Source organism: Pteropus vampyrus, unplaced genomic scaffold (assembly GCF_000151845.1).
Source record: "Pteropus vampyrus isolate Shadow unplaced genomic scaffold, Pvam_2.0 Scaffold287, whole genome shotgun sequence".
NCBI classification, from domain to species: domain Eukaryota; kingdom Metazoa; phylum Chordata; class Mammalia; order Chiroptera; family Pteropodidae; genus Pteropus; species Pteropus vampyrus.
In genome coordinates, this window is record NW_011889068.1 from 67,350 (window position 1) to 80,534 (window position 13,185).

Here is a 13,185-nt window from a genome sequence, read left to right on the forward strand (position 1 = left end):
TTTTCTCAAATCTAAATTCTAGTTTACTCATTTTTCTTAAGCAAATTAAAAGTGCTATGTATCCATCAATTATATATTTAATTTTAGTACCTATTTTTCATTTCCGAAAGTTCTATTTAGTTATTTTTCTGTTTGCCTTTTTGATAGCACTTTGTTGTTTTCTTCATATTTTTATTCCATCTCATATGTATTTAATAGTTTTAAACAAATTTATTTTATTGTCTATTTGTGGTAATTTCATTATTAAAAATTCTCAGTAATGAATTTGATAATGGGGTTGAATTCTCCTCTTGCTGGTAAAGAATAGAGTTTGTGGGGTATATAAAATACTCTGTGATTAGGAGCTTATCTTTGGTGGTCTTTGTCCCTGAGAATCTCTTTTGTCAGTTTGAGGGAATGTTTTTTAGAGAGGTTTTGCATCTCTTTCTGACAGATGCCCCAGGGTTATCAAAGGTCTGATGCCACATTTATATAAATGACTCAGAACAGGTATTTTTGGACCAACACAGGTAATATAAAATACCTACAAAACATACATGAAGGATTTCCCATTATTTTTTATTTTCCAGGGAGATCTTTGTTTTTTCCACAGATTCTCTTGCCAAAAGAGGCAAACTTCCTTGTTCTTCTCTGTTTCTAATGGGCACATATTTTTCTGGCCCCTTAAGGGCCCCAGAAACAGATAGGTAGCTAATTTTAAAATCCTTACCTATCAGGGATGTAAGAATTAGCCAGTGGTCTCAATATGGCTATTAAAAATCTATCCCCTTGGTTTATAGAGAGTGGCTAAGACCCTGAAGTCCTTAACAATGTCAGTTAATACTTTGAGTTTTGCTTCTCACTTTTGTTATTTTAAACCCTACTAGTATCTAGTAAAATGTGGGCAGAATTTAATTCTTGTTGTAGTTATCTTTTCATTGTTACTTTTTTCTTTAGAATTCATCTTTGAAAATATTTGAATCTAAAAAAAATAATGATCTTTAAAATGTATATCATTACCTCAAATACCAGAGAAAAATGCAAAAGAAAAGTTAGCACCGTATACCAGAAAAGTTATAGTTTTATAAGACTGTTGACTTTTTAAATTTTTCTCTTTACTTCTAAGGTCATAGGTCTTTCATATGTTATATAAGTGATTTAATTCATCACGTAATGGGAAAAAAGTTAAAATATGGATAAGTATTTTTTTTTTTTATCACTGCTTTAGTTAATGTTTGCTCTTTTTTGGTTCCCTGCCATATTTCCTATTTTAAGGTATTTTTAATAAAAGGTGTATTTTAGCACACCCCTATGAGAGCACATCACATGTTAACATGTTTCTCACATTGGTCATTTTATGGAATTTGAGCTATTAGGCAATAATTATAGTGTCTCTCAGGATTTCAGTGCTTTCTCTTTAGTCACAGATTTTAATACTTCTTTCTGTTACTCTCTATTTACCAGATCTCCTAATTCTTTAAAATTGACTTTTTTGAAATCTAAAACTTATGTGTCACAGAACCAAATGATCCAGTTTACTTTTTTGGCAGACATCATATAAAGCTCTGCCCATTGCAAAGTTCAACAGAAGATGCTAGTACTCTCTAAACAACTTTGCTGGAAAAGCATGTAGAAAGACTTGTGCTTTATCTGAGCTTTCTCATGAGATAAGTTAGGCCAGTCTCTGATTTCAATTTGATCATTTTATATTATAAAGGAATAATAGGACATATTTATGAGGAATATTATTAATATTAAATATTAATCTAATAAAAACTCCAAGGAAATTTTGAGGAACAGCTTGTTAGTAAAACATAAAATAGTAGTATTTCATAAAATGGAAACTAAGAGCATGAATAGTCGACCTGAGATCTCTATAGCACAAGCTTTGGTTTCTCAATATTTTCCAGTTTCATCTTCTACCATGTATGCAACACTGCCTTTGAAATTATTAGCAATTTTGAGTGTAGAGTAGAAATATCATGCTAAATAACTGATCAAAAGTGAAAATGTAAAAGGAGAATTAAAGTAGAGGTCAAATACTGCTATGGTATCAACTTGTCCTCCAGGCCCAATTGTGGAATCTTTGTTCTCACTGGATGGCCTTAGTCTAGTCCCTAAAACTCCTTTCCTTATTAGTAATTTAGGTCTAGTAATCATCTTTACTTAACATACAGGGTTGTTGTGAACAAGCATTCAGTATTAAACCCACAAAAACAATTGCACAATCTGTTAAGGGGGTAATAATCTGTGAAATCAGATGGTGCTTAGAGCTTAAAAAAAAAGTCAAGGGTTAATAGGATATGCTTGTCAATCTAATGAGATTGGAAAGATAGCAATTGTAAACTAGGATGTCAGCAATATTAAAAATAGGAAATTTAAAAAATTATCACAAAATAGTGAGATTATTGTTGGTAACAAAAAATACTAAGCTATTTGCTAGAACAGAAGGAATTAAAAACAGTAATTTGAAAGGTGCTAGGATAGGATATAACTTACATGAAATTGATTAATTATATCTGAATTTCTCAGATTTTTTTTGCTATCTTTTGTAAACCTGAAGCACTGAAATTACAGAACTCTGACTATAAAATATAAAACTAGTACTCTCAAAATAATGTGATTTTGTCATACATGTTTATAGTACAAAGGCTTATACAAATTTAATGAAAATTATCCTTAAAAAAATGAAATGGCTAATAATTTTGTACTTTATTTTTTTAGCATACGGCGGCATCAAGAAAGAAGAGCAATTTTGACTCCCATTTTAACAGATTTTTCTGTCCGAATAACTGGTGCACCTGCCATCATTTTCACCAAAATAATTTCTCCAGAAAATATGCATACTGAGGTTAGAATTTAATTTAGGTTTCATTTTAGTCTAAATAGTGGAGCAGCTCCTCTTTGTATGTCATGAGTTTTCAGTTTCAGTGCACAGACTATCAAATTAGCTTATTGTTAATAAGTTACTGTTGCAACTCATAATTATTAAGCACTTTCTTGTACGGTTTAGTTATTGTTTTTTATGTAATAATTCATTTAATCCTCATAATAATCCTGTTAGCTTCTTCTACTATCCTCACTTTATAGATGAGGAAACTGATACATAGAAAGGCTAACCCAAATAACTTGTCCACATTTTTACAAGTAGTAAGTAGCCGAATACAATATGAACCCATCTGGTGTGGGTTTCTCTTTCGATGAAAGCAGCCTCTACAACCTCTTTCTAATGAAAGAAACAATAATACTGACAAATAAATTAGAGTTCTCACATGGATTACCTTATATGAGTTACACGTGGGTCACTTTATTTAGTCTCCACAACACTCTTACAAGATAGGTATTATTAGTATCCATATTTTATAGATGAGGAAACTAAGATCAAAAGAGATTAAGTAACTTGACCCATGTTATTAGCCAATTCCTGGTAGATCCAGGTTTCAAGTCTCATCACTATGGTTTCAGTGCCTCCATGCCAAGAGTAGAAATGTGATAATAATATGATTCATTATAACTTCAAAAAATGTTTCATAGAACTTTATTATATAAAAAACTTATATAAAGTTTTTGATCATTCCCAGTTATAGGCAGTTGTTATGAAAAGTTCAGGAAAATTAGGTACAAATTAAATACAGTAATCCAAGCTGATGAAATTTTAGTTTCCGTCTCTAAATTTTTAAAAAGCAATAAATATTTTTTTATATTTTATCTTATTTGATATTTATAATAGCCCTATAGGAAAGTTAGGTTAGGCATGGTATCATATATTCACAAAGGGTATATAAAAAATTAAGTCTACTAATATCTTACAGTTACTTAGTAACATGATTGGTTTAAAATACATGAATGTATTCCTTTTCATCATTACTTGAAGAGTAAAATAAGAATTCTAACTGTATTGAGTAAACATAGGGAACTTTGGGGGAAAAGATTAACCGAAAAAAGGATAATTATTTCCGACATGATGTTGTTCTTTATGGCTTTGGTAAAACCTGCTCTAAACTGTCTAGTTTGTATTTGGACCAGTCATAAGCCTCCTTAAATCCATTCCCTTGTATGACACTAATAAAGAGAAGGTTTGTTGGACATTTCCAAGCATTTGAACATTGTCCACATGCAATTCATGACAAGAGGCAGGACTTCTGCCTATTAAGTGAGGCTTCTGGATTGTTTTTCATTTCTGTTTTCCTTCTCTGACTGCTTTTCCAGTGATGAATGTTCAAGTGACTCAGTTATGCAGAACAGCACCAGTTAAGTAGTAGACATATACCTAATGCTGCCAAGATTTTAGCAGTTTGAAGAAGTTAAACTAATTAGTCTAGCTATTTTTGGCTTCAGCACTCTATTTTATTATAAATCATTTGGAGTGTTTCCTTTGGAGAATACTCAGACTATACCACTTGAGATTGTAATTGCCTGCCTACAATTGCCTGTTTACATCTGTCTACCCAACCAGATTGTAACCTCCCCAAGAGCAGGTTGCCCTTCAAGGCCAACCTTATTCTTCGTGGTATTCCTAGCACGCTAGGATAGTGCATAGTAATTAGGAGATGCTCAGTAAATATTTGATGGTTTGAATAAATGAACAAGACTATGCTAAATAATTACATCATAGATTATATATTGAAATAATGATAGTAGTTTGATATGTGAAAAAGCCAAATATATATGAAATAGTGAAAAATTCTTATTGTTAGTTTGTTGCCCTGTAACTATACAGCCTGGCACATAGCAAACCCTCATAAATATTTATTAAATTCATTATACCGTGTCAAATGGCTATGCTCACCATTTCTGCTATTCTCATTAACAAATGAACTTGAGTCCCAGGAGAATTCATCAATATAGTAAAGGTCAAATAAGTAAGAATGATAAATTATCATCTAATGGCTATCATGTTTCTTTATCTGTATTCAACTTTTTTTCCCTTCAGGAGATTTTAGTGTGTGGCCATTCCTTGGAAGTGAATATAACCACAAACTTGGACTTCTTCCTAAGTGTGGCTCAAGTTCAACTCTTACATCAGTTAATAGTAGCAAATATGACTGGACTGGAACCATCAAGCAAGGCCACAGAGGTAACTGTTACCTGATTTTGATTAGGCTTACTGTATTTATGCCAACTTTACATTCATAATAGGAAAACTAAATTGAATTAAATGCTTTCTGCTAATTATTCTATATTTAACTTTATTCAAAATGTCATAAATCATTTTGGATTCTATTCTTTGGTTTTTAAATTTGTTTGGTCCTTTTCCTATAGTTTATCGTGCACCTTTGCAAAATTGCTATGGCTTACCCTTAGAAAAGCCTCTGTTGAAAACATGAGTTTATTACCCTGCTGTAATTTTTTAAGTACAATGCAAGAAACCTGGTGGAGCTCCTGCTTAAGTACATTGAAGGAATAGGGCCTCTTTTGGAAGTGAACTTTGTATAAGTACCATGGGAATATCTTTAGTAAATAACTTCTAAAGTGTTCGTTTCCCATGCTCAGCGAAGAATGGACACAATAGTAAAAGTTGAATGCCTGCCTAGAATTTTAATTCTGATCTGGTGAACATTGGATGCCTGCATCGTAACCACAAAGCATGTCAGCGTGAAACAAAGAAAGCTGCTTATTAGATGCCTCTCAAAATATGTTTTCTTTGCTTTTGTTTCCATACTTCTATGATCATATCTGTACTTAGAGTAAATCCTCTATAAAAACTCAAGTGAAGAAACCATTTATCATTTATCTTGGAAAAAGACATTCTTTTATTTTTGTCTTGCTTCATATCACACCATGTCTAAAAAATGATGGATCTGACATTTGAATTTACATCTTTCAGGTCCACACTCTTTCCATTCTGACAGAGATCATATACTGTAACTGTTATACTATAGAGTATATACTATTACATTAGTCTCTCAGTCTTCTTTCTTTTTTAAAAAATGTTTAAAATGATAAGCTTTTCACTTTCGTATATGAAGATTCTCTTTTTCATCATCTTTTGCCACCTCTGATTTCTGTTTGCTCAGTATTTTTTTAAAAAAGAACTATAGGCCTATATATATTCTCCAAAATACTGACTTTTTTCCAATATACATTGGATAATTCATAAGAATATAATTATGACATGAAAATAAGCAAAACGAAAAATATTTCCCATAGCATTTTTGATTAAGTCCTTGAAGCAAGTTAGGTTGGAAATGATATTTTACATGCCTATATTCTTTGTGCCAATTTTATGAATCTCTCACATCAGTGATATCTAACTCCTAGATTTCTGATGTATTTTAGGAATTTACACAACTTAGCAAATCAATTCTTAATCATTTGCCTATCTACTCCTAATGCCTATTAGTAGGATCTCATTTCAGCAAATAAACGGTTAGAGTTAGATTAGTAACAACCCTTACCTGAATGTTAAGTCTTCTCTCACAGTTTCATTAATGAGCTAGGTATTGTTTTTGCTCTTTGGAAAATGTGTCTGTGACCCTTTATTCTTTCTTGGAGATAATATTAAAAGTACAGAAAATATGTTAAAATGCCATAGAAACACTACACTGAAAACTGGTTAAGATTGTAAATTTTATTTTTTATGTGTGTATTACCACAATTTAAAAAAATACAGACTCTAATGAAGGACTGTTTGGCCCTTTTCCCAGCCTCAGTGGGGTATGTCTCTGAAAATTTCGATATTGTAAAAAGACTTTTGATATTCAGGTCAAGATGGCAGAGTAGGTAGACACTATGACCACATTAAAATTAGAATTAAATTATGCAACAATCAACCTGGAGAACCATCTAAAGACTAGCTAAACAGAACTCCTATAACTGGGGATACAAAATAGAAGCTACATTGAAACTGGAAGGAGGACTGGAAACACAAAATGGGCTGGCCCCACAACCACGTGTGGCAGTTGAGAATCAGGAGGGATATCTCAGCTGCATAGGCCCCATCTGAAGAACAAGGGGTCTCAGCCTCATGCCATGCTCCACAGTCCAGAGCACCAGTGCTGGGAAGAGAAGCTCCCACAACATCTGACTGTATAAACAGCCAAAGAAACAGGATTCCATCTTTCAAGAAAGATGAAAGGTGGCTGGAAATCCAGGCATCCTCTTAAAGGGCCCTCACATAGACTCTCTCTCTCTCCCAGCCACTTACCCTGGGCTCCAGTGGAGGGATAGCAGCTCAAGAGGTACCTGAGATAAACAGGGAGAGACTGAGTTGTGTGTCTTTAGGGTGAGGACTAGAGGGACAGCTGCCATTGTCCCTGTTTTGAGCCCTCCTCCCACGCAGTTGGCGGGCGGGTGCTGTCTTTTCTATATTGAGTTTCCCCTCCTGCATGGACAATCTGAATCTGCATTAGCTTGGTTAATTCCACTTGCTCCACCCTACTGATTCCCTGAGACCCCATTCCATCCAACTCATGTGCCGCCCAAGGTTCTTTCAGCAGCTGAACCCTCCGGGTATCCAACAGGCAGGGGCAGGCCTCAAGGCACCCTGTTCCTTTTGCTGATCTACTCCAGGCCTGGTACTGGTGCCAGCCAGATATGATTCATAGCATGGCCTCTCTCATGTGCCTCCAGGTCCAGCACAGGCAGTTACCAACCAAGGATCACTTCGTAGCTCCTACCAGGTAGCCCTGGGCAGGTCACAGGCAATGGCTGACCACCAGAACCAACACACTCACTGGCCAGCTTCAGACCACACCAGAGCATCACCTGATTAGCCCCATAATGGGGCACACTCATAGAGTCAACTCGGCAGGACCAGAGCCTTCTGGGGCAACTTCACAGAAGTTCCTGTGTTACAGTCATGGCCAGTCCTCACAGCCAGTCAGCCTGAGGATCAGTCTTACCCACTAACGTGCCAGCAGCAATGAAGGCTCAACTAACAACAGGAAGACCTTAGAACACAACCTACACAAGGGACAGTCCTGAAGCATCCAGCTCAGGTGATCAGGAAGTCTGTGCTACTGGGCCCAGCAGAACACCTACTACATAATGCCACTCTGCCAAAACTGGGGGATATAGCAGATCTACCTAATACATGGAAACAAACATAGAGTCAGCCAAAATGAGAAAACAAACATGTCCCAGATGAAAGAATAAGCTAAAACTCCAGAAAAAGAAATAAACAAAATGGAGGCAATCGATCAATGGAGTGCAAAACACTGGTTATACAGATGTCAAAAAAAAAACTTAGTGGGAACTTCAACAAAGATATTAAGCATAAAAAAGGACATAGAAACCATAAAAAAAAATAACCAGTCAGAAATGAAAAATACCTTAGGTGGAATCAACAGTAGATTAGATGAAACAGTATCTAATCAGCGATTTACAAGACAAGGTAGTAGGAAACACCCAATCAGAGCAGCAACAAGAAAAAAGAATCAAAAAAAAAAAAATGAGCATAGTTTAAGGGGTCTCTAGGACCACATCGAGTGTATCAACATTCATATCATAGGGGTACCAGAAGGAGAAAGAGAGCAAGGAATTGAAAACCTACTGGAAGAAATAATGGCGGAAAACGTCTTTAATTTGATGATAGTAATAGACATACAAGCCCAGAAAGCACAGAGTCCCACACGAGATGAGCCCAGAGAGTCTGACATCAAGACAAATCATAATTAAAATGCAAAAGGTTAAAGACAAAGAGAGAATCATAAAAGCACAAGAAAAAAGCAATTAGTTACCTATAAGAGCGCTCCCATAAGACTTCTAGCTGATTTCTCAACAGAAATTTTGCAGGCCAGAAGATATTGACACGAAATATTTAGTATTAAAAACCAAGGACCTACAACCAAGATCATGTAGCCTTAACAAACTTACCATTTAAAATTGAAAGACAAATAAAAAGTTTCCCAGACAAGAAAATGCTAAAGGAACTCATCACCAACAAACCACTATTACAAGAAATGTTAAAGGGACTTTAAGAAGAAGAGTAAAAAAAAGAACATAAATATGAAAATAAAATGGCAATAACTATGTACCTATTAATAATCACTTTAAATATAATTTTTTTCATTTCTCGAGCCAAAAGACAGGGTAGCTGTATGCATAAGAAAAGAAGCCCTGTATATATATGCTGTCTACAAGTGACCCACTTCAGATCGAAAGACACACATACTGAAATTAAAGGGATGAAAAAAGATATTTCATGCAAACGGAAATGCAAAAAAAGCTGGGGTAGCAATACTTACATCAGTCAAAATAAACTTTAAAACAGAGGCTATATAATAAGAAAGAAGGACATTTCATAATGATAAAGGAATCAATCCAACAAGAGAATATAATCCTTGCAAGCATTTATTACCGCAACATAAGAGTACCTAAATATATAAAACAAATATTGGTGGATATAAAGGGAGAGATCAACAGTAATACAGTCATAGTAGGGGACTTTACCACCCCATTGATAACAAATGGCTAGATCTTACAGGCAGAAAATCAACAAGGAAATAGCAGCCTTAAATGACACTTTAGACCAGTTGGATTAAATTGATATTTTTAGAGCATTTCACCCCAAAACAGCAGAATATACATTCTTTTCAAGTCCCCATGAAACATTTTTCAAGATACATGTTAGGCAAAACAAGTCTCACATTTAAGATCAAAATTATATCAGGCATCTTCTCCAATCACAATAGTATGAAATTTGAAATCAATTACAAAGAAAAAAAAAAACCCTGAAAAACAAACACATGGAGGCTAAACCAATGCTATTAAACAATAAATGGGTTAACAATGAGATCAAGAAAGAAATCAAAAGATACCTTAAGACAAATGAAAATGTAAACACAATGACCCCAAATCTATGGGGCACAGTGAAAGCAGTCCTAAGAGGGAAATTCATAGCAGTACAGATCTACCTCAAGAAACAAGAAAAATCTCAAATAAATAATTTAGACTCTTACTCTCTCCCAGCCACTTACCCTGGGCTCCAGTGGAGGGATAGCAGCTCAAGAGGTACCTGAGATAAACAGGGAGAGACTGAGTTGTGTGTCTTTAGGGTGAGGACTAGAGGGACAGCTGCCATTGTCCCTGTTTTGAGCCCTCCTCCCACGCAGTTGGCGGGCGGGTGCTGTCTTTTCTATATTGAGTTTCCCCTCCTGCATGGACAATCTGAATCTGCATTAGCTTGGTTAATTCCACTTGCTCCACCCTACTGATTCCCTGAGACCCCATTCCATCCAACTCATGTGCCGCCCAAGGTTCTTTCAGCAGCTGAACCCTCCGGGTATCCAACAGGCAGGGGCAGGCCTCAAGGCACCCTGTTCCTTTTGCTGATCTACTCCAGGCCTGGTACTGGTGCCAGCCAGATATGATTCATAGCATGGCCTCTCTCATGTGCCTCCAGGTCCAGCACAGGCAGTTACCAACCAAGGATCACTTCGTAGCTCCTACCAGGTAGCCCTGGGCAGGTCACAGGCAATGGCTGACCACCAGAACCAACACACTCACTGGCCAGCTTCAGACCACACCAGAGCATCACCTGATTAGCCCCATAATGGGGCACACTCATAGAGTCAACTCGGCAGGACCAGAGCCTTCTGGGGCAACTTCACAGAAGTTCCTGTGTTACAGTCATGGCCAGTCCTCACAGCCAGTCAGCCTGAGGATCAGTCTTACCCACTAACGTGCCAGCAGCAATGAAGGCTCAACTAACAACAGGAAGACCTTAGAACACAACCTACACAAGGGACAGTCCTGAAGCATCCAGCTCAGGTGATCAGGAAGTCTGTGCTACTGGGCCCAGCAGAACACCTACTACATAATGCCACTCTGCCAAAACTGGGGGATATAGCAGATCTACCTAATACATGGAAACAAACATAGAGTCAGCCAAAATGAGAAAACAAACATGTCCCAGATGAAAGAATAAGCTAAAACTCCAGAAAAAGAAATAAACAAAATGGAGGCAATCGATCAATGGAGTGCAAAACACTGGTTATACAGATGTCAAAAAAAAAACTTAGTGGGAACTTCAACAAAGATATTAAGCATAAAAAAGGACATAGAAACCATAAAAAAAAATAACCAGTCAGAAATGAAAAATACCTTAGGTGGAATCAACAGTAGATTAGATGAAACAGTATCTAATCAGCGATTTACAAGACAAGGTAGTAGGAAACACCCAATCAGAGCAGCAACAAGAAAAAAGAATCAAAAAAAAAAAAATGAGCATAGTTTAAGGGGTCTCTAGGACCACATCGAGTGTATCAACATTCATATCATAGGGGTACCAGAAGGAGAAAGAGAGCAAGGAATTGAAAACCTACTGGAAGAAATAATGGCGGAAAACGTCTTTAATTTGATGATAGTAATAGACATACAAGCCCAGAAAGCACAGAGTCCCACACGAGATGAGCCCAGAGAGTCTGACATCAAGACAAATCATAATTAAAATGCAAAAGGTTAAAGACAAAGAGAGAATCATAAAAGCACAAGAAAAAAGCAATTAGTTACCTATAAGAGCGCTCCCATAAGACTTCTAGCTGATTTCTCAACAGAAATTTTGCAGGCCAGAAGATATTGACACGAAATATTTAGTATTAAAAACCAAGGACCTACAACCAAGATCATGTAGCCTTAACAAACTTACCATTTAAAATTGAAAGACAAATAAAAAGTTTCCCAGACAAGAAAATGCTAAAGGAACTCATCACCAACAAACCACTATTACAAGAAATGTTAAAGGGACTTTAAGAAGAAGAGTAAAAAAAAGAACATAAATATGAAAATAAAATGGCAATAACTATGTACCTATTAATAATCACTTTAAATATAATTTTTTTCATTTCTCGAGCCAAAAGACAGGGTAGCTGTATGCATAAGAAAAGAAGCCCTGTATATATATGCTGTCTACAAGTGACCCACTTCAGATCGAAAGACACACATACTGAAATTAAAGGGATGAAAAAAGATATTTCATGCAAACGGAAATGCAAAAAAAGCTGGGGTAGCAATACTTACATCAGTCAAAATAAACTTTAAAACAGAGGCTATATAATAAGAAAGAAGGACATTTCATAATGATAAAGGAATCAATCCAACAAGAGAATATAATCCTTGCAAGCATTTATTACCGCAACATAAGAGTACCTAAATATATAAAACAAATATTGGTGGATATAAAGGGAGAGATCAACAGTAATACAGTCATAGTAGGGGACTTTACCACCCCATTGATAACAAATGGCTAGATCTTACAGGCAGAAAATCAACAAGGAAATAGCAGCCTTAAATGACACTTTAGACCAGTTGGATTAAATTGATATTTTTAGAGCATTTCACCCCAAAACAGCAGAATATACATTCTTTTCAAGTCCCCATGAAACATTTTTCAAGATACATGTTAGGCAAAACAAGTCTCACATTTAAGATCAAAATTATATCAGGCATCTTCTCCAATCACAATAGTATGAAATTAGAAATCAATTACAAAGAAAAAAAAAAAAAACCCTGAAAAACAAACACATGGAGGCTAAACCAATGCTATTAAACAATAAATGGGTTAACAATGAGATCAAGAAAGAAATCAAAAGATACCTTAAGACAAATGAAAATGAAAACACAATGACCCCAAATCTATGGGGCACAGTGAAAGCAGTCCTAAGAGGGAAATTCATAGCAGTACAGATCTACCTCAAGAAACAAGAAAAATCTCAAATAAATAATTTAACCTTACACCTAAAGGAACTAGTAAAAGAACAATATAGCCTAAGGTGAGTAGAAGGAAGGCAATAATAAAGATCAGAGTAGAAATAAAATAGTCTAGAAAACAGTACAAAAGATCAGTGAAACCAAGAGTGTTTTTTTTTTTTGAAAAGATAACAAAATTGATAAACCTTTAACTAAATTCATGAAGAAAAAACAGAGGGCCCAAATAAACAAAATTAGAAATGAAAAAGAAGTAACCACTGATATCACAGAAATACAAAGGATTGTAAGAAAATACTACAAACAATTATATGCTAACAAATTGGACAATCTGAAAGAAAAGGATAAATTCTTAGAAATATGCAATCTTCTAAGACTGAATCAAGAAAAAATGGAAAACCTAAACAGACTGATTTCTACTAATGAATAGAATCAGAAATTAAAAAACTCCCAATAAATAAAAGTCCTGAACCAGATGGTTTTACAAGTAATTTTTATCAAACATTCAAAGAATTAACAGCTGTCCTTCTCAAATTATTCTAAAAAATTCAAGAAGGA

At 35.3% G+C, this 13,185-nt stretch overlaps 1 protein-coding gene across 1 annotated transcript in view; it reads left to right on the forward strand.

The window, feature by feature from the left end:
• Nucleotides 1-13,185, forward strand: part of LOC105302910 (vacuolar protein sorting-associated protein 13B) — a gene marked incomplete at its 5' end in the record, with an annotated part of 342,584 nt that overhangs the window by 62,925 nt on the left and 266,474 nt on the right. The window contains 2 exons of the mRNA XM_023521022.1: nt 2,704-2,830; nt 4,913-5,056. Of these exons, the coding sequence (XP_023376790.1) occupies nt 2,704-2,830; nt 4,913-5,056 (271 nt within the window). The remainder of the gene's footprint in view (nt 1-2,703; nt 2,831-4,912; nt 5,057-13,185) is intronic.